Source organism: Balaenoptera acutorostrata, chromosome 18 (genome assembly GCF_949987535.1).
Source record: "Balaenoptera acutorostrata chromosome 18, mBalAcu1.1, whole genome shotgun sequence".
Taxonomy (NCBI): domain Eukaryota; kingdom Metazoa; phylum Chordata; class Mammalia; order Artiodactyla; family Balaenopteridae; genus Balaenoptera; species Balaenoptera acutorostrata.
This window is the reverse complement of record NC_080081.1, coordinates 80,852,635-80,871,722: the sequence shown is the minus strand read 5'-3', so window position 1 is coordinate 80,871,722 and position 19,088 is coordinate 80,852,635. Positions and strand designations below refer to the sequence as shown.

Here is a 19,088-nt window from a genome sequence, read left to right as displayed (position 1 = left end):
AACAGCCATCTACAGATGTGTAAAGGGTGTATCAGCCCCCTAACCTCTATAATTTTTGCACTGGTGAACTATTTGTTTCATACTTTCATTCATCAACTGGGGCTTACTTTGTTGATGACGATCAGAATTCTTGAGCCAAGACCATTTCCTAAGCAGAGTGATTTTACACACTTAGCACCCGTTCTAGACGCCACAAGGACCTGAAGCCCTCAATCCTGACCTTGCTGCTCTGTTCGTACAGGTGGGTAGCACCAAAATTACCTGCCTTGGGGTTCAAAACCAGTCATTCTTGCCTGCTTTCTTCCATGTCACCTCCACAACATTCAATTAGCCACCACATTCTGACCATTTTATAATTCACCGATACATCCTGATTCCTACTCTTCTTCTCCAATCCTTTTCCAGATCTCAACTGGTTGTCCTGCCTGCAGTCTGAGTACAAAGCCATCCTTCCACAATCTATTTAAACCTTTATGAAATACAAATCTCAGGACCCTCACTCTCTTGCCAAAAATCTGCTAGTGGTTCTTTATCATGGAGTAAGAGCTGACTAGTTTTCCAGTCTCATTTTCGCTAACTTGTTGCTTCATACACCTTTATTAGTCCCCAGCCTTTGTTCATCATGGGCCCTCTCTGATACCACCTGCTCCTAAAACAAGATGTAACTCATCCTGGAGATGCCACTCGGACATCTCCACCTCCCCAAATCCTTGGACACGCTCATTCAGTAATTCTCCCCTTGTGTTCTGAAGGGTCCTCTAACCCTCCCACCCTAAGCAACAACATTCCCTCTCATTCATCCTTTGCAAATCCTTCCCAATTAGTTTATCTTATTTCCATTTCTCTTCTCCACACTCCCTGTAACAATTTTGGACAGCAGGTTCCGTGTGTAATACATCAAGTCTCCAAGTATACCCAGCTCTGCCACTGAACTGTGCACACAGCAGGTGATGTTTTAAAACGGGTAATGGGATACTAGGTAACCTACTCCAATGAGCCCATCACAACAAAAGATATTCTTTTCTGATAACAAGATTCCAAGACTTATTCCATATTCACACGTGCTTTCTTGAATTTTTCCTTTCTTCTATCTGCTTCCCAATTCATGCAGATGTAACACAAGTCTCAAGTTGATTATTAAAAGGTGCTACCCTGCTGGTGTTCACCCCCCTTTCCTGCACTGTCCTTTAGTTACTGTGCTGGATTCTAACCGAGAGTCAACGCTGCTCAAGAACAGGAGCACCTCGAGTCTACCCCACACTGGCTGCCTTGCTCTTAAAAGCAGCAAATACTTTCTGAATGTAGCTGACAGACCTTCTTCAGAATCAGTGATTCAGAATCACCAGCCACTTTCAGCGTATACTAACCTAGGCTCTTCCCAAATATAACAATAATATATTCCCTTACAATTCATTCGTGGGCCCTATACATTTTTAAAAAAATCATTTATTTTATTGAAAAATACAGAATTAACATATATCCAAGTTATCATATGACAGCAACAAAATGTGTACATTAAATTAGCATTTTAATACCTATGTTATTTTTAATGATGTGATAAAATTCCTTTTAAAAAAAGCAACACTCTTTGTAGCACTAGCACCCATGCTGTCTGAGTGGTATGTGTTCACAGGCCATCCAAAAGAAAAGAACTATTAAGGGACAAACAGGAAAAGAATTGCAGTTAACTGTCACAACGAATTCTCCAGTGTTCATTCAATGGTAATCTCACCGAGAACACATACGTTCCAGAAAAGCACTGGAGCCGAAGGGCCCGGTGTCAGTGTCGCCACTGCTGTTCTACCAGCGACAGCTCAGGTGGAAGCAGAAAAAGGAGGCCTCCAGAGGGGAGTCTGGGGTGAGGAGAGAGCCACATAAAGACGGTGATGAAGATTCATGGAAACTGAGGAAATGGTAAAGATAAAGGATGCTGGGGAAAAACTTATGAAAAACTTAAATAGTTCAAACACCTAATTAATTGGTCTTAAAAACCAATTCTTTCTACACTATTAAGTATATAGAAAATTTAACCATGGTTCAAATAAATGTATTAAAATATATCTGTATTTCAAATACTACATATTAGCTTATAGAAAAAATTAATTAAAGTCTGTCTAGGGGCTTCCCTGGTGGCGCAGTGGTTGAGAATCCACCTGCCAATGCAGGGGACACGGGTTCGAGCCCTGGTCTGGGAAGATCCCACATGCCGCGGAGCAACTAGGCCCGTGAGCCACAACTACTGATCCTGCGCATCTGGAGCCTGTGCTCTGCAACAAGAGAGGCCGCGATAGTGAGAGGCCCGCACACCGCGATGAAGAGTGGCCCCCGCTTGCCACAACTAGACAAAGCCCTCGCACAGAAACGAAGACCCAACACAGCCATAAATTAAAAAAAAAAAAAAAAGTCTGTCTAACTTGACCTGGTTACGTTTATTTGACCTCTGACAGAAGTCAGACAATATATACAACTGTAACATGCTGATTATTAACCGAAATGGCACCATAATGTAAACCAGAAAAACTTTTCAAACCTTTCCAAATATTGCATTATACATTTATCTCCCAACTTTTCAGCAGCTCTGAGGTCAAGGAGAGAAAAAAATCTCAAAACAGAAATCTGCTTCTTGCAGGTCCCCAGACGATGGCAACCACATGCTTCCTAACTTGCACACATTAATTTGTATTCACTGTAAAATATCTAGTGAGGAGACTTACAAGAAAATACTATGTTTAGCAAACGAAAGGCAAAAACCAAAATGCAGGAACTAAGTACTATCTTTGATGTAATTAAGAAAAGGGTTAATCTATATTCTAGAAACATTTTAAAGGCAACCCAGAAAAGCAAACAATGCCTATTTCATACGTTAATTTTTAAAATCCTTCCAATCCACCCAATTGAACAGTAATAAATGTTAAGCAAAAGACCACAATAATGGAAGCAAACAGGTAAAAACAGGATGGGGTGGAAGGGAGCCGGGAGCCTTAAGGACCCCTCAGAGTACGGAATAATTACACACGCTTGAATAGAAATTAACAACACAAAAGACCGAAAAAGAGAAAAGTTTCTTCAAACTATGTATTACATGCTTTTTTGCCTTCAGTTCACACTCAATTAGAAAAAACCTGACTCTCCTGGAGAGAACACTTTATAACCTGCTTCCACGTCCCCCCAGTGCCTGGGGGTCCTCCAACACCAAGCTCCAGTGTGCAGCTCAGCCAACACAAAACATGCCCTGAGAGCTCTTAAGTTGAAAGATAAGAGCCCCTTGAGCACTGTTCCAGTGGTGAGACGCTTGTCCTTCTCCACACCACCACCCCCACCTCCCCTCCCCTCCATCCAACCCAAACCCCTCCCTTTACTTTTGCTCTCCTTCCCTCTTTCTCCTCACACTTTCTTTTTAGACATACTTCTACTGAGACACATGTAAGGGTGCGTACGTACTCTCCCAAATTCTATGCAACACTGGGCCTCCCTCACATCCTCTGCTGCCTCTTCTTGCTCTGAGTCTCCACTATGATGACAGCTGTCGAAGAACTTGCATTTCTCCCCCTGGTTTCTCTCACCACCCACTAGACTTCAAGCACACAGTATGCAGGGACCAATTCCACTTTCTTCATTATTTATGCACAGGCTGAGACAAAAATTGCTCAGTAACCGTCTACTGAATGAATAAGCAATCTGGGATTCTTGTCCACACACATTAGCTGGTACTGAAAACTCAAATCTATGCCATTACTCCCTATTTTCCTCAGACCAGCTCAAGACATGCAAGTGCCAACTGTGCTATGATACTGGGAACACTGATAAAAGATGAATAAAATGCACGCACAACACAAACCAGTGTCATACACTGACAAAGCCACAGGAATGAGGAGGGGTGGCATCTAGCTCTGTGGGGAAAAGTCTCTTCCTTAAGGGACCTTGGGAGACAGAGGAGACACCTCAGTGCTCACTGAGCAACAGACAGAAGGCCGGTGGGGTGGGAAACACACACTGAGAGCAGATCCAGTAAAGCCCTGTGGCCTGTGAGACCAGCTGGGGTTTAATTCAGACGGGAAGTATTGCATTTGAAACAGCAGAGGGACTTTTCAGAAGGAAGCACAAGATACTATGTGCAGAGTGAGTCCAAGAGCGACAGTAAAAGCAGGACCAGACAGGAGGGTATTGTAGTCACCTTCAGTGATAAATGACAGGGCCTTGAGAGGTCGCTGTTTACCAGGTACAGAAGCTTCATACAGTTTTTAAAACCCCGACAAACCACTGTAGGAACTCAAAACCAAAATATTACAAAACCCAGTGGACATATGTTCCCTCTCCTTAGGGCAGCTACACCCACCCCCAGTCCTGAACACTTACCTTCTGTGCCTCAGCGAAGGGCATCACCACCAGCCCAGCACCCAAACCAGGCGCTACAAGGCCGCCCTGCGTCTCCCCCTCCCACCAAGTCACTACAGTCGCCCTCAGTATCTGCAGGGCACTGGTTCCAGGTCCCCCTCAGGTACCCAAATCCAAGGATGTCCAAGTCTCTCCTATAAAACAGCACAGGATCTGAATATAAACTGTGCGCACCCTCCTATGCATTACGGGTCTTCGGATCACTCGCGGTACCAAACACAATGGAAATGTTATATAAACAGCCACCTGTGGCAAATTCAGGGCTGCTTTTTGGAACTTTCTGGAATTCCCCTCCTCCCCTCCAAATCTTCAATCGACTGTTAGTTGAACCCGTGGATACAGAACCCAGGGACACAAGGGCGACTGTGGTCTGTTAAACATGCTCTACATGTGACATGGTTCTGTCTGGAATCTGAACAACCCTCACAGATACCAAAGATCCTTCCCAGCAGCGTGTGCAGCTGGGGGCGGGGGCTGGGGAGTGCACCGGTGGTCTGTGCGGTCTACCAGCTCTCTATTTACGACCCAGCCACTCCTGCACTCAGAACTGTCCCGACTCCCACTCCCTCACCTTCTCGGTGAAGTTCAGACTCCACAGCTTGGAGCAGCCTTCACTTCTCGTCTCTTACCTGCTCACTGACGGCCCAGCCTCGTCCTCACCACCCCACAGCCCTCCCTCCCGCTCCCGCCTAAAAACCTACAATGGGCAAGTACTTACCTTCAAGACTCGCTCAAAAGTGATCATCTTAGTGAAATCTTCCCAGCGTGAGTGGATATTCGCTTCTGGGTTTTCAGAGCATTTCCCAGTTGCTTCATTACTACCACCTGGTCTAAAGGTTTGCTTACAGCTCTACATATATCCATAAACTCCAAATCCCAAGAGGGCAGGTGCCACATTTTGTTCATTTTTGTATTCCAGTTAGTAAATACAGAGTCTGTCCTACAGTTGGTGTCATTCATTCACGAAACAAGCATTTAATAAGGACTTGCTAGGAAATGAGGATAAATCACTAAATGATGGATAAGGTCCCTACTTTCTCAGAGCTGACATCCTGGATTAAATTAAGTAAATAAATGAAGACGAAAATTTCACACAAAGTTTTAGGAGAAATCCTGTACGACAATAAAGCTTCTTCAGGACTTGTAATATTAAATATTTTATGAAGAGAGTATCGTAGAAAATAAACAAAAGCAACAAAAGTGAAGGGAGTAAAATGCAGACAATGTGTACAACTACTTCTTGAGAACTGGGAGCTCTGCCCCATCTGCCACTCCCATACATAACACCAGCTAATCACCCTACAGGAAAGCAATCTCACCCTGACACCTCTCGGTGAGCATATACTTAGCAAACCCTGAAGTTCAACCTCAAGTTATTCATTTTTAAAAGATAAACAGATTCATAATTACAGACCATGTAACAAGATTCGGGGATTAAAATCATGTAAGGAAAAAAATAAAATCTGGCAGTTACTATCCTAGACCAGCATTTCCCAGAAGAAAAATAATGGAAACAAAAGAAAATTTAAATTTCTTAGAAGCTACATTGAAGGCGGAAAAAAGCAACGGATGAAATTAGCTTAATAGTATACTTTATTTAACCAAATATACTCAAAATATTATTTTAACAAGTAGCCATATGAAAAAGTATTGAGATATTTTATTCTTTTCTTCATACTAAGTCTTTGCAATTCTGTGTATATTTTACACATCTAATTCAAATGGTAAATTTTCTATAATACTTATGTGTATTTAGATTTCACTAAAAATGCAAAAGTAAATTCACATACCCAAGTTGTTCCAAACATGCTTAACACTGTATTGATAACGGAACTTAAGGTAATTATAATACAATTAAAACCCCCCAGCCTCACCCATCCTGTGGCGAAGGCCCAGCAGCGACCTGTGGCCGCCACACGAGTGGGGCTCCTACAGCCAACGGACTGCACCCCCCAGCCCGCGACAACTCCGTTCCATCAACACGGACTACGTCAAAGAAGATGCTGTCCCTTACCTCCTGAGACAGTCATTTTCCAGTCTCCTTATCTAAAGCAGCTGTCATTTTCTCTACCCAGATGACCAGGTGATAAGTTACCTCAATCATCTGTCACTTTGTTTCTCCAGATCTAGAATGCACGTGCCAGGGAGCTGAGGGCTGGTGTGCTTTGTGCACAGCTGCATCTGCAGTGCCCAGACCGCAAGATACCACTGCCAACACGGCAACTGCTGAAACCAGGACTGTTTTACATGTTGCTTAAATTATTTAATATGTGTATTATACGACCTGTAAAAAAAAGAATGACTAGAAACTGGTTGTGACAGGCAGTCTTCTTCCGTATTGTTCAAGTAACTGCAAGATAATTCAAATTATCAGATCTGCATTTTTAACCCAGAGAATTCATCCAGTCATTGGTCTAAAAGATCGTAATATGAATACCTTAGCTTACCTTACCTCTAACACTAGAGGCACAAACATTAGGATATGGATTAAATTTACTCTTCTTCAAATATAAGCACATTACACTGCAAGGCAGAAATTAAGAATGTGAATATGTATTTTCTATACTGTACTTCCCACCCCCCAAATCTGGAGCAAGAACTTCTGATCACCCTCTTACAAATATTTTACAAGATTTAATGGCTCCAGACAAAGGTCCGTTAAACATAATACACAGCTAAGAAGCAAAAAAAACAAGGTCTTTTAAATTTTCCTAATAAATCATCATGCATAAATCTAAATAGCGGCAACAGATCATAACCCTTTTATGACTCCCTAGAAGGATAATGGTGGGGTGCTGAATACGGGAGGGTGGAGGCAGCAAGAAGTACAGGGAAATCACAATCTGAGTCAGAAAAATTCACTAATGTATAGACTGGAAACAGAAATGCAAGACAGTTTCCTTCTTCAAAATTTATCATTTTTCTGCATTCATGTGCCCAAACATAGTTAAGCACCGACTTCTGCAGAGATATTAATTCACTGGAGTGTCCAAGTACTGCCACAGGACTTCAAATCATATTTTGGTTGAAGAAAACTAGTAATCAACATTTAAACAAGAAAAAAAAATGCATCTACAAATCTATCCACATAAATTTGCTTTAGAGGATGGATGAAACAAAGCTTTACTCTCATTATCCTGCATGAGAATTCCTGCTGGAAAATAGGTTAATGAGTCACCTTGGGGTAGAAGCTGAGCCTCCTAAGTCCTGGACTGCCAAGGAGCAAGGAATCTGAATCCTTAATAAAAATGAGGGCAGGGTCTGTGGACGACAGGACTTCCTTGATCACAGATAACATGCCTTCCCAGAGCCACACCCATTTCTGTCTCACAAAAACAGAAAAATGCTTGGTCAAAGTGGATTTCCTGGTGTTAGGGTTAGTCTGTGGGAAGCAGGACAGAGAGGCGCCCAGGAGACAGCTGGGTTACAATAAGAAACAAGTCTCCACACTTGTTTTCTATGCACAGATATTCTTAGCTAACACACACCACAATGTTCTAGAAACTATCTTCCGAGATATTTAGAAGGCTGCAAACCAGGCGATTATTTCTTTGCACTACCACAGTCACAATTTTTTTTGAAGAAACTATTGTCAATATATTAACTATGTGCTCTCATTATGGACCAATTTCATTGTTTCAACGTACTGTATGATTTTGAATAGACTTTCAATCACATATATACGTTAGCATAAATCTTTGTAAAGTCTCACAAGGCAGGTTATAGCTCTTTACAGCTTAAAATTACTTAACAATTCCCACTTACTGAACTCCTCAGTGGGCATTACTTTCTAAAGTGAGTTAACGAAAACCGAAGCTGCAAAGCAAATTACATTTAATAAATATACTCATGGACTTAGAAAATACACTTATCAAATCTTTATCCTCAATCTAGAAAAGCAAAAGACGAGCTCACACAAAGGCCGTCATTTTAATCCATCAAAATAGTGTCATATTTATCAGGATGGTAAGCCAAGATCAGGAGTTTTCTAGCACCTTCACCTGTCATCTGGCACACGCATGTTCAAATACACTAACACAAAAACAAATTATTACACCGTTTCATTCTCATACTGGTAAGGAGAGTTGAAAATCAGTTAAGTGAAAAACTTTACAAAATTTTCAAAATGTATTTATATTTCTCTGTGTTCTCTCTTCACTTGAATTAACTAGATTTGTGAACACAACAATAAAATCCCAGTTCAAAAAGAGCATTATATAATAAACACACATTATGTCTAAGACTCAGCACTCAATAGCCATGACATAGCCTGGTCAAGAATAATGGACTTTTTTGCAGTTCTTGCCAGTTGGCAGTAGCTGGGAAAGCTTGAGAGTGTTTTGGTTTGTCTCAACAATTGGCCAGGTGTCCTACAGAATACGCAACGTACCAGGACAATCATGTATGCCACCACCACCAAAAATCAACCAACCAAAAATGTTACTGTGCCTCTTTAGAGTAACACTTTAAAAGCAGAGGTTCTCAAAGTGAGGTCCCCAGACCCAACGTATCGGTATCACCTGGGAACTTGTTAGAAATGCCCATTATTTAGCCCCACCTGAGATGGGCTGAATCAGAAACTCTGAGGTGCAGCCCAGAAATCTGTGTTTTAATGAGCCCTCCAGGTGATTCTAATGCACACTTATGTGGGAGAACCATGAATTTAGAGGGACATCCATGGCTCCTGTATTTTAATTTAAAGCAGGGATTTTTTCCCCACTGTTGTATCTCAGCCGTGGAAAGGGTCCAGATTGCACTAGGACCTCTCAATACAAAATCAGTACAACAAATAAATGAATACAGTGAACTTCTGAATGACATGGCTCCCCATAAATTCCTTAGGACTGAGAAAGTACCATTTTGTAGACAATTACTCCAACTATTACGCTCAGTTTGCTAAACTGTTGGCTCCATAGTTATTCTGTTCAAGATATTCTAACCACATCCATGAAGATGTTCTAACCAACTCAAAGAGTGAACATTATAGAATAAACAGCCACTGAGCAAGTTACTACTGCCCCCAACACTAAAAAGATCAGAAATTATTAAGAAAGAATCACGTCAAGTTGTTTGCTTTTTCTTAATATATAAAAACGCAAGGCCACACTTGTATCACATTTGATATGAATTTACATTATCTAATAATTTAAATATACCCTGAGGAGAAATTAACTAAAATTATTCTGGCAAAATGTACAATAAAATAAGATGGTTTCTCTATTTTCATGTATTACATAATATGAATAATTTGCAGAAAATAAATTTTTTAAACAAACATACAAAAATAAAAATGTATGTAACTTGGGCCAAACATGGCAAAGATAAACATATGCAAAATCTCATTCACAGAAGTCTGGTTGGCTGACATTTTGCATAAAAGAAGTCAGAACTCCAGGAAGAAAGTGTCTTAGAGATCCAGTCACAAAAATAGGACATGAAACTTTACGGATTTCTGCGGCTACTCATTTAAGTTTTTTATACTACCTCGTATATATAAATTTTCTACCTTAAACCAAGATGTATAACACATAATAAAAATGAATTTGATTTTGTAATGACAATTTCAGAGCTGGAAACAAATTCCAGGTATAAACATCAATTCCAAAACCTTCAACACCACCACCACACTTACATGGACCATTTAAGACATACGAGATCCACTTACATTATAACTGAAGCAATCAATGCAGGGCTCTTGTATTCAATGAGTAACTAAAAACTATTTATTTTTTATACTTTTTAAAAAATAAGGGAATATTAAAAAGAAAAAATCATGTATTCAAACTAAATACACATCTTAATTCTACCTAATCCTAATAATTCAAGTCTTAATTTTTAGACAGAAGTGCCTTGCATGAAATTTGGGTGATTATATTCTATGAAACAGAACTGACACTTTACTTACAAGCAGAATACCATTTCTTTCGAAATTCATTACTTTAATTCAGAATGACAAATTTAAACAGTAATTCTAACTGAAGATTTTTAAATAAACAGAGTCAACAAAATAAGAGTATCTGTTACAGAGGGAGGAGTTGGTAACTATAACAAGTGATTTGAGCCATAATACAATATACTTGAAAAAGAATTTTTTAAAATGTGTATTATGAACTCTGGCTATATTACTCTAAGAAATGCAGTATCCTTCATCAAAAAAATAAAAGCTTCTCTTACTGAAAATATCATTTAAAAAAAAGTACACACTGCTAATTCCACCAGGTAAATAAAAATATAATGTAATAATAAGTTTCAACCAAAAGGAATACTTAAAGATATTTATAACCTAAACATGGTTTTATACAAAAAGATAAAAAGTCAAATAATATTCCCAAGGGAACACAGCACTCTGGACCTTTAAATATTCAGTCATGTAAGGTTCAAACTTCAACCAGTAATAATGTTATTCAGTAATCAAGGAAACAAAAGAAACTTTCAAAACATTTTTCCTACACTCAGAAGATAGTGCTATTGATTAAAAAAAGAACTAATACAATATATAATGCATAAATCCTGATTTTAAAGATTAGCAAACTATTTTTAAAAGTTATGATCAGATACCATTAAAAATAGTGAAATTCTTCACCGTTTTCCCAGAGTGACATTCCATAAGTTACTTAACCACGTCCAACTGGGAAACTGCACATACTTCATTTTACACAGCTGAGAAACCGTACTTTACTCACGTTACCACTGCTTCCCATTTTTAAAAATTTAATAGTGAAGGGCGCTGGAAAGGAAATAACGTGTTTGGAAAATATGAAACTACTGTCAATTCATTTAATCCTGATTTATTTATGATGAAATAACCCACGCTGGGCTACACCACTTAAGAGATGGCCTGGCTGCTTACTTTGAAGTAGCACTCCTGCCCCAACTCCACGAGCCCCTGTCTAGGAGTATCTAACCAACTAGGAAGTAAAGACAGGAAAACATTTACAACTGTGGAATCTATGAGTCAGGTATGTGGGTGTTCACTCCCTCATTCTTGAAAATAAGTCTGACTTTAAAATCACTGCTACCCTCTCAAATTTCAGGAATATATTTTAACATATTATTAGATATTGTAACAAAACTCTTATTAAAAAAAAAAAACCACCACATTTAAATATCGCACTACTCCCCAGGAAATCTCCTCTGTTTTTCCAAGTAAAGTGTCCCTTTCATTAGTGCCACTTGACACCAAATATCAAATTTTTTAAAGGTTAAACATATATTTGATCACATTCTTTCACAAAACATTTCCCTTCAATCACATATTTATGTTTTCTCTCATCCAGAATCTAAGCTGTAATTATAAACCCAACCCCAAATTATTAATAAGTGACTATTAACCATTCATCATGACATTTAGCAATTACTATAGAGTTTACATATAACACCAAGTTTCTGAAATACTCCACAAGTACGTTTCTGAATAAAATGTGATGGTATGATTTCAATTAGTATTTGGGAAACAAGATCCAATTCAGTTACTGTCATTGCTGATAACCTCTATTTCTATTAAATGGCAATTCCAAGTAAAACAGATATTTTTCTCCATTATTGATATTGTAGGATAAAAAACAAATATTTAATCTCTTCCAATGAACTCTCAGCACTGATTTTAAGCAGAAAAATCCGAAAACTCAATGAAGAATAACAAATTAGGCTTTACGAAATACAAGTGAACCAACAGTTCTTTAAAAACTGGATCTGTCAAGAAGAAAATGAATACATTTATTCTCAAAATAAACAAAAATGGGGAAATTAACAAAATACATTGCTAAAATAAAACAACTGGAAAACGGGTATTCCTTTATTTTGTGCATGTTAATAATAGCATATGAAACCTAAATCCTGCAGACTTTAAATTCAGTGTTTCAAATCATTACACAAAAAGAAACATAATATTGTGATGTTATAATACTAAAATTGTTTCATATTATCTTTTTATGGAAAGAATTATGGGAGCATATATGACAAATTCACACTTATTTAGAAAAGCTAGTACTATTCTTTATTTTTATATTTACTGGTTTTAAGCAAATGATATTCAAATGTCTTCCTTGGTATACTTTTTCACAAGAAAAAACAATGACTGAGCGAGCCACAGAGTTGTTTAACTGGACAAAAACACTAAAAACTGAATAACTAGCAATTCACAGATGCTCCACTTGACTGTCACTCAGAAGCTGACTGTTCCCAGGGTAAACTTGGTAAGAACTGGAACAAGGACTTTCTCGATGCAGGGACAAAGCTGTGTAGAGCTCTGTTCTTGGAGCCAGAGTGAGCCGGACACTAGAAAGTTCAGGAGATTAGGGCATCTCTTTGTGCAATGCTTTCAAATGTTCTTGAATGAATCGTATAGAATTTCACAGCCTTGGCCAAAGATAGCTTGGAATTAACATCAAGGATAAAGTTTCTCCCAATCTTAATTCAGCTTTGACGCAAAATACAATGCTAAACATTACCTAAGGATTATATGAATAAAAATAACAGATGATGGGAAAGGTATATATTTAGGTGCAAGAGACATCACTTAAAAATCATAACTTAAAAAAAAAAATCATAACTGATGTTAAAACTCCCCACACTGCAATTAATGTCACAAATCAGAACAAATCCCACTCCCTGCCAACTCACACTCACGGAAAACGTGATGAGAATAGTCTTTGATTATTATTTTACAATCTCCATATCATGTTTTCAAAGATTTGCCAAAAACAAAAGAATACTGCAAATTTTAGAAAACAATTTCATCCATACTGTTGTGTCTAAAAATTAGAACATAAAATAGTACAGAAGAAAAGTTTGATACAAAAGCATGCATCTCAATCATGCTTTACACTCAACTGCTTTTACGCAAGAATTTAAATAAGTAACCAAACTTCTTTCTTTCCGAAGTATGCCTTCCAGCAAAAACAGAAACCATGCAAAGATGAGGTAATATTTACATACTGTTCACTTTTAAAAAGCACATTATTCTTCAGAAAAATGCTAAAAGCATGATATACTAACACACTGAAATGTTATGTGAGAAACAACTATGCTATGACCAATGCCTGATGCCTCAGATTTGTGATTTACATTAAATACATGATTCCTCAAATGTAATTCTAAATTAAACATGTCTAACATACAGAATTTTAAATATAACAAGGACTCTGTTTTGGAATAAAAATCCCAATGTGATAAGATGTTTCTCCATACTACTGAAAATCAATCTTCAAAACACATATTTGACAGTAGAGAGATCTGATTCCGATAACACTAGCCATACTCAAGTTAATTCTGTTTTTTAAAATCACCACTTGAACTGTATTCCTGGAAGACAAGCACACCTAGCCTGTCAGACAAGTTTTGCTGGAGAGACTCCTGAGCGACAGAAGAATATTCACAACCCTGCAGAGTCAGGCCACCTTGAACACTTCTAGAAACCAACATGCTCAAGAAATGCTCAATTTCTTCTAGATCACACAGCAAATCCTCACCTAACATCCAACCTAACAGTATTGTTTGATTTTAAAGAAAATTTAAAGGGTAAGATCTAGATATTGACACCAAATAAATAATAGCAGATAAGATTAAAAATAAGACATTATTTTATAAGCAAAAGAGATTTGCCTTCAAACAGGTTTTTTTTTTCCAAGATTCAAAAGATTTATTTGGAAAAATCAGCACAGGACAAAGATATCCTTAATATTCCTCCTCAGAATATTTGAATATTCAGAATCTACATCAAATGTAGACAGCAACTCTGATTTCACAGGACATCATCAATGGTGCATACAGATGTAATCCCCATACCCGCCCTCCCCAATGTACTACTCTGTCTGCCCCTTAGTGACATCAGTTTTCACTAAGCTTCTATCTTCAGGGCAACTTGCACAAACTAAAAAACAGAAAATCATTTGCATTTTTAAATGGCTGGGATTAGTTAAAGCAACCAAAGTATTACTGTTACAGCAAAGTTTAGTAAAACTATAAGAGAATACCACTAATAACATTTTAAAATTATCCAAGATGATTTCTTTATTGAGATTAACTACATAGAATTCACAGTACTATGGCATACTTATATTTAGCTAAAGTCACAAACACATTTCAACATTCACAATGATGAGTATCATCATTACCATTCTAATCTACAAAGCTTATGAATAAAGAAAAATACAAAAACCTCAAGTTTTACAAAAAAAAAATTTTAACGTCTACATACAATAACAATAAAACCACTTCTAGGTAACAGGTAAAAGTGTATTGTTTTCCTCTAAGTAGTCAGGAATGAAAGAATGTTTAATACCTACGACGCTTATTAGGGCCTTCAAAGTTGCCCCCTTGGCTTCCTCTACCAAAACCACCAGGACCACCACTACCAGGACCTACACCACTCATCGGTGCTTGTGGGGTCTCAGAACCTGTTCTACTACCCATAGGTGAGCCCATCTGAGACGGTGGTCCTTGTGGAAATCTATCATTGTGCTATATAATACCACATAACACATGTGAAGTCCATTTGGAACACGCCAAATGTAAGTGACAAGAAAAATTGGCAAAATCCCAAGTGGTGGTGTCATGAAGTTCAGCAGAAAGTCCAGCAGAATCAGGATCACACATAGAAGGAAGAAAGGAGCAATTTAATTAGTTACTATGTTCAAAAAATAAAAGAAGCATCTGAATGAAGAGTTACATTTTGCTAATGCTATGTCCCAATTTCATGAAAAAAGAACTGATTTCATGAAGTGAATGCCATCTTAAACCTAATTAGTTATTATTATACTGTTCTGATCTCTCTTTTTTTAATTTTTTTTTTTTTTTTGGCAGCGCCGCACGGCTTGCGGGATCTTAGTTCCCCAACCAGGGATTGAACCCAGGCCCTCAGCAGTGAAAGGGCCAAGTTCTAACCACTGGACAGCCAGGGAATTCCCTCTCTCTTTTTCATTAAAGTTTATACTGCGTGTAACAGCACCGTGTAATAAAAATACTGTTTTTTTAAAATCAGAGAGACAAAACTAGGGAGCAGCATCACATTGTTTGAAAAAGAAAACATAAAAATTTCAATAGCAGTGCTTTTAACATAGAAAGCATGAGCATAAACACAGTTATAATTTCAGTATGAAAACTTCTGAGGTGTTTTTCTGGAAAGACTATCACTGGGAAAACAGATTTAGTTTTTAAAAGCTGACAATTAGCATGTACTACTAATAGCAGAATTAACACTTGAATTATGTATTTTGTAAAACTTCACAGTAATAACCACATATATTAATCTCAAAGGTTGAACAGAACTCCCTACATGCAGCAGTAAAATATCACTGTGAAAAAGACTAACGGGGATATTTAAATAAACTTTACCATTTCTGCGGGAGGTATGGAAAAGCAGGCCAGTTACTTTTACTTTTAACTCTCTGCTGATGATTATACGCTACACAAAATTTAACCAAAGTATTTACAAATTTTTACTAGCTCTCAGACATTTTACTACAAAATAAGCCTCCAATGGAGGAAACAGGTACACTGATTAGTATGCAACATCTGACCCGATCACAGTCGATATTACGGCACTGCCTCATTATCTCCCTATGTTAACACTCATTTAAAAAACCTGTTAGCATGTCCAATTTGTCCAAATTCTTAAAGGACTGTATTTAAAGTAAATAAATTATAAAATAATAGAACACCGCATCCATCAGTTCTAAGACGCACATTCACTGCTCACGTCTCTGAGATCAGGGGGGTTTAGAGCTGATGGCAGGTCTGCGTTTAACAGCAGCACCTTTTCTTTCTCAGCAGCAATGGCGCCCCTTCAGTTCCAAAATTGAACTGTCTTTTCCAAATATACGATCAACTAATTTCCCTTTTCTAAATGTTACTTAGGACAACCATTAAAAAGAACCAAATGAGAAAATGTCATAGGAATATAACGTCTCAAATAGTGACAGACTTTAAGGGAAATGAAAAACAGTAGCAGTCTTGCCACTGATTCTCAAATATAATATGAATTACAACTGAAAAATGGTTTTATAATATTTAACCCACACAAAGATATCTTCACACTCTCAAACCAAGAAATGAAATTGTCTACTTTAAATTTAGTATCAAATTTAATTATAATTTGTAAGTCTATAGTAAGAATACAACAATGTAAGTTTAAAATATATTTTAAAACTTTAAATTTTTTACAGTTAAATTCTCTGAAATTACTCATAAATGATTTTTTTATGAAAAATGACAGAAAACTGTGTTTTCACACATATTGAGGTTTTGTACCCCACCAAAGGTAAGGAGTTCACACAGGAATAAGAACACAATCACAAAATACTTGACCATTACACTGAATGCTGATAAGAGGTGTATACAAATTAAATTAAAATCACTGTAAAATGACTAGAATTAACATATATATCTGCTACATATTTAAGTACAAAAGCATGCCATGGGTCATAATCCTAACTCTTGGGAAACTAAAAAATTGCCTCTCATAAATCACCATCTAACTTCACAAAATTACCTTTTCTTCATTGGATATTGATCTTTACTGACAAAACAAATGATGCCAAATTATGTTAAGTGTGAAGTTACCTTTGGGGCAGAAGTATATATTATTGAATATAATCACAATAATGTTTATGATACATTACCACTGCTCCATTATCTGGCATCATTGGAGTTCCCATATTTGCAGCTCCTTCTGGCCCCATGGCAGGACCAGGACCCATTGGTGGGCCAGGTATAGTTCCTCTGTTGTTCATATTCATACCCATCATTGGAGGAGGACCTTGGTTACCAGCAGGTGCTGGGCTAAACGCATCTACGTAAAACAATCTATACTTAGAGCTGTCCTATCTTAGTTGATAAACATTTAAAATTTAACAATACTTAGGCAATCTATATAACAAGACTATTATCAAAATTATTTTACTTTCTTGAGAATGGGACACTCAATTATCTACTCTGATAGAGCATTATATTTGCTAAACAAATGTACATAAAACAAATGAGAAAACTATCAATTATTTTTAGCACATTTGAGACTATAAAAGCTTGAAAGTTTTCTTTAAAAAAATCAGTATTATTTGCTGTAGTCTGCTTTTTAACCAAATACTCCCTTACGAGTGGTGACAACTTTCTACCAGTTTAAATTAATGGCAAAGGATTAGCACTTAGGAAACCACTTAATTTTCTTATAGTCATGACTAAAAATACTAGCATGTAAATTATATTAAATTGTGAAGGGAGAAACCATGTCCTCATACATACACACACACACACACAAAGTTTACTGTAAATAAATTCTTGGCTTTTATATAATTACTGAACATCTCCCAAAATTATAGGAGGTACTCTTTTTTAACTTTATATAGAACTATGCAATAGAAACAAACAAAAAAATTGAAATGATTCATCATGACAAAACTTATTTCTAAAAGCAACTGCAACCAAATACAGATAAAATATTAGCACAGCCGTTTGAATTTTTTCAACATGCTGAAATTCTGGAAATGAGAACAATCGGATACTTCAAATTTTTTCATCAAAAGATATCCATCCACCTGCTTCATGTTAACTGCAATAATAATGTTTAAGCTGTAATACATTTATAATGGCCTCAAATACAACATTTTTGGGTATCCTCTTTGAACTTAAAAAATTTTTAAACTACTCATACTTGTTTATCATTAAAAATTCATGAGAAAGACTGATTCTGAGTTTTCTTCTAGTATTTCATTATCTAGTTAATTTCATGACATTCAGAACTCAATTTCTCAACAACACATTATAATAGGAGTGGAAGTTTTCATTCACACTCACAACTCTACACAGTACCCAGTGCAGCTCAACCTGCACAGGACCGCGTCCAGGGAGCTGAGAGGAAGCAATCGGACTCCCTGCCGGCCCCCAGCAACAGACTCCTGCTCCTTCTGAACCCAATCCCCAGGACCCCAGCCACTTCCTAGGGAAGGAAGCAGTTCCTTAATGCCCAACAGTTCTTGTTAGTCAATCTACACTTTAACTACACAAGAATACTTCTATTCCCTTAAGATAGCTATAAATAAAAATTTTTACTAGACTTCCACAACATCTCCCATAAGTGAAATGAGGAAGGGTAGAGACAGTATCCAGGAGGAATGTTACCTCAACTTTCCCCAAAAAGAACAGATCAAGGATTAGGGTTTGTTTGTTTTTTCTCTTTTAATAGAACATAATTATCACACCTAACTTATGAGATACGAATATAACTATACAAGTATGGGTATAATAAAATAAATGAAAAATATTTAAAACTATCATTAGTTGAGGTAGACTCTTATTTTTAGTAATTATGGCTGTAATTAGACTAAATTTAAAGATCTAAGGAATGTTAGAATTATCTGGTCCCCTGAAAAGCAGTTTTATAAACTATGTTCCACTTCGTACACACTGGTAACAGACCAGAAAATTTGTCATGTTTAATCCATGCAACTTGACAGGATATGACAATTTACCAACTTAACAGTGACATTCAACTGCATGATAAGGACTTGTAGCTCCATGGATCCGTAACTATCATGAGAATAAAGTCTCACTTTGAATAAAATGTAAAGAGGAGAAAATTAAATGGAGTGGATGGATGTTAGGGGAGCTAATTAAGTGCTCAAATGTAAACATGGTTCTCTGGTGAATAAAATGCCATTAAAATTTTTAATTCTCTTAAATTCCTCACTAAATAAGGA

General features: G+C 37.1%; 1 protein-coding gene across 1 annotated transcript in view; it reads right to left on the bottom strand.

Moving 5' to 3' along the window:
• Positions 1-12,147: 12,147 nt before the first annotated feature.
• Positions 12,148-19,088, bottom strand: part of PSPC1 (paraspeckle component 1) — a 62,172-nt gene continuing 55,231 nt past the window's right edge. Inside the window, exons 8-9 of the mRNA XM_057532928.1 lie at positions 17,016-17,185; positions 12,148-14,856 (exon numbers count right to left, since the gene is read on the bottom strand). Of these exons, the coding sequence (XP_057388911.1) occupies positions 14,671-14,856; positions 17,016-17,185 (356 nt within the window). The 3' untranslated portion in view covers positions 12,148-14,670. The remainder of the gene's footprint in view (positions 14,857-17,015; positions 17,186-19,088) is intronic.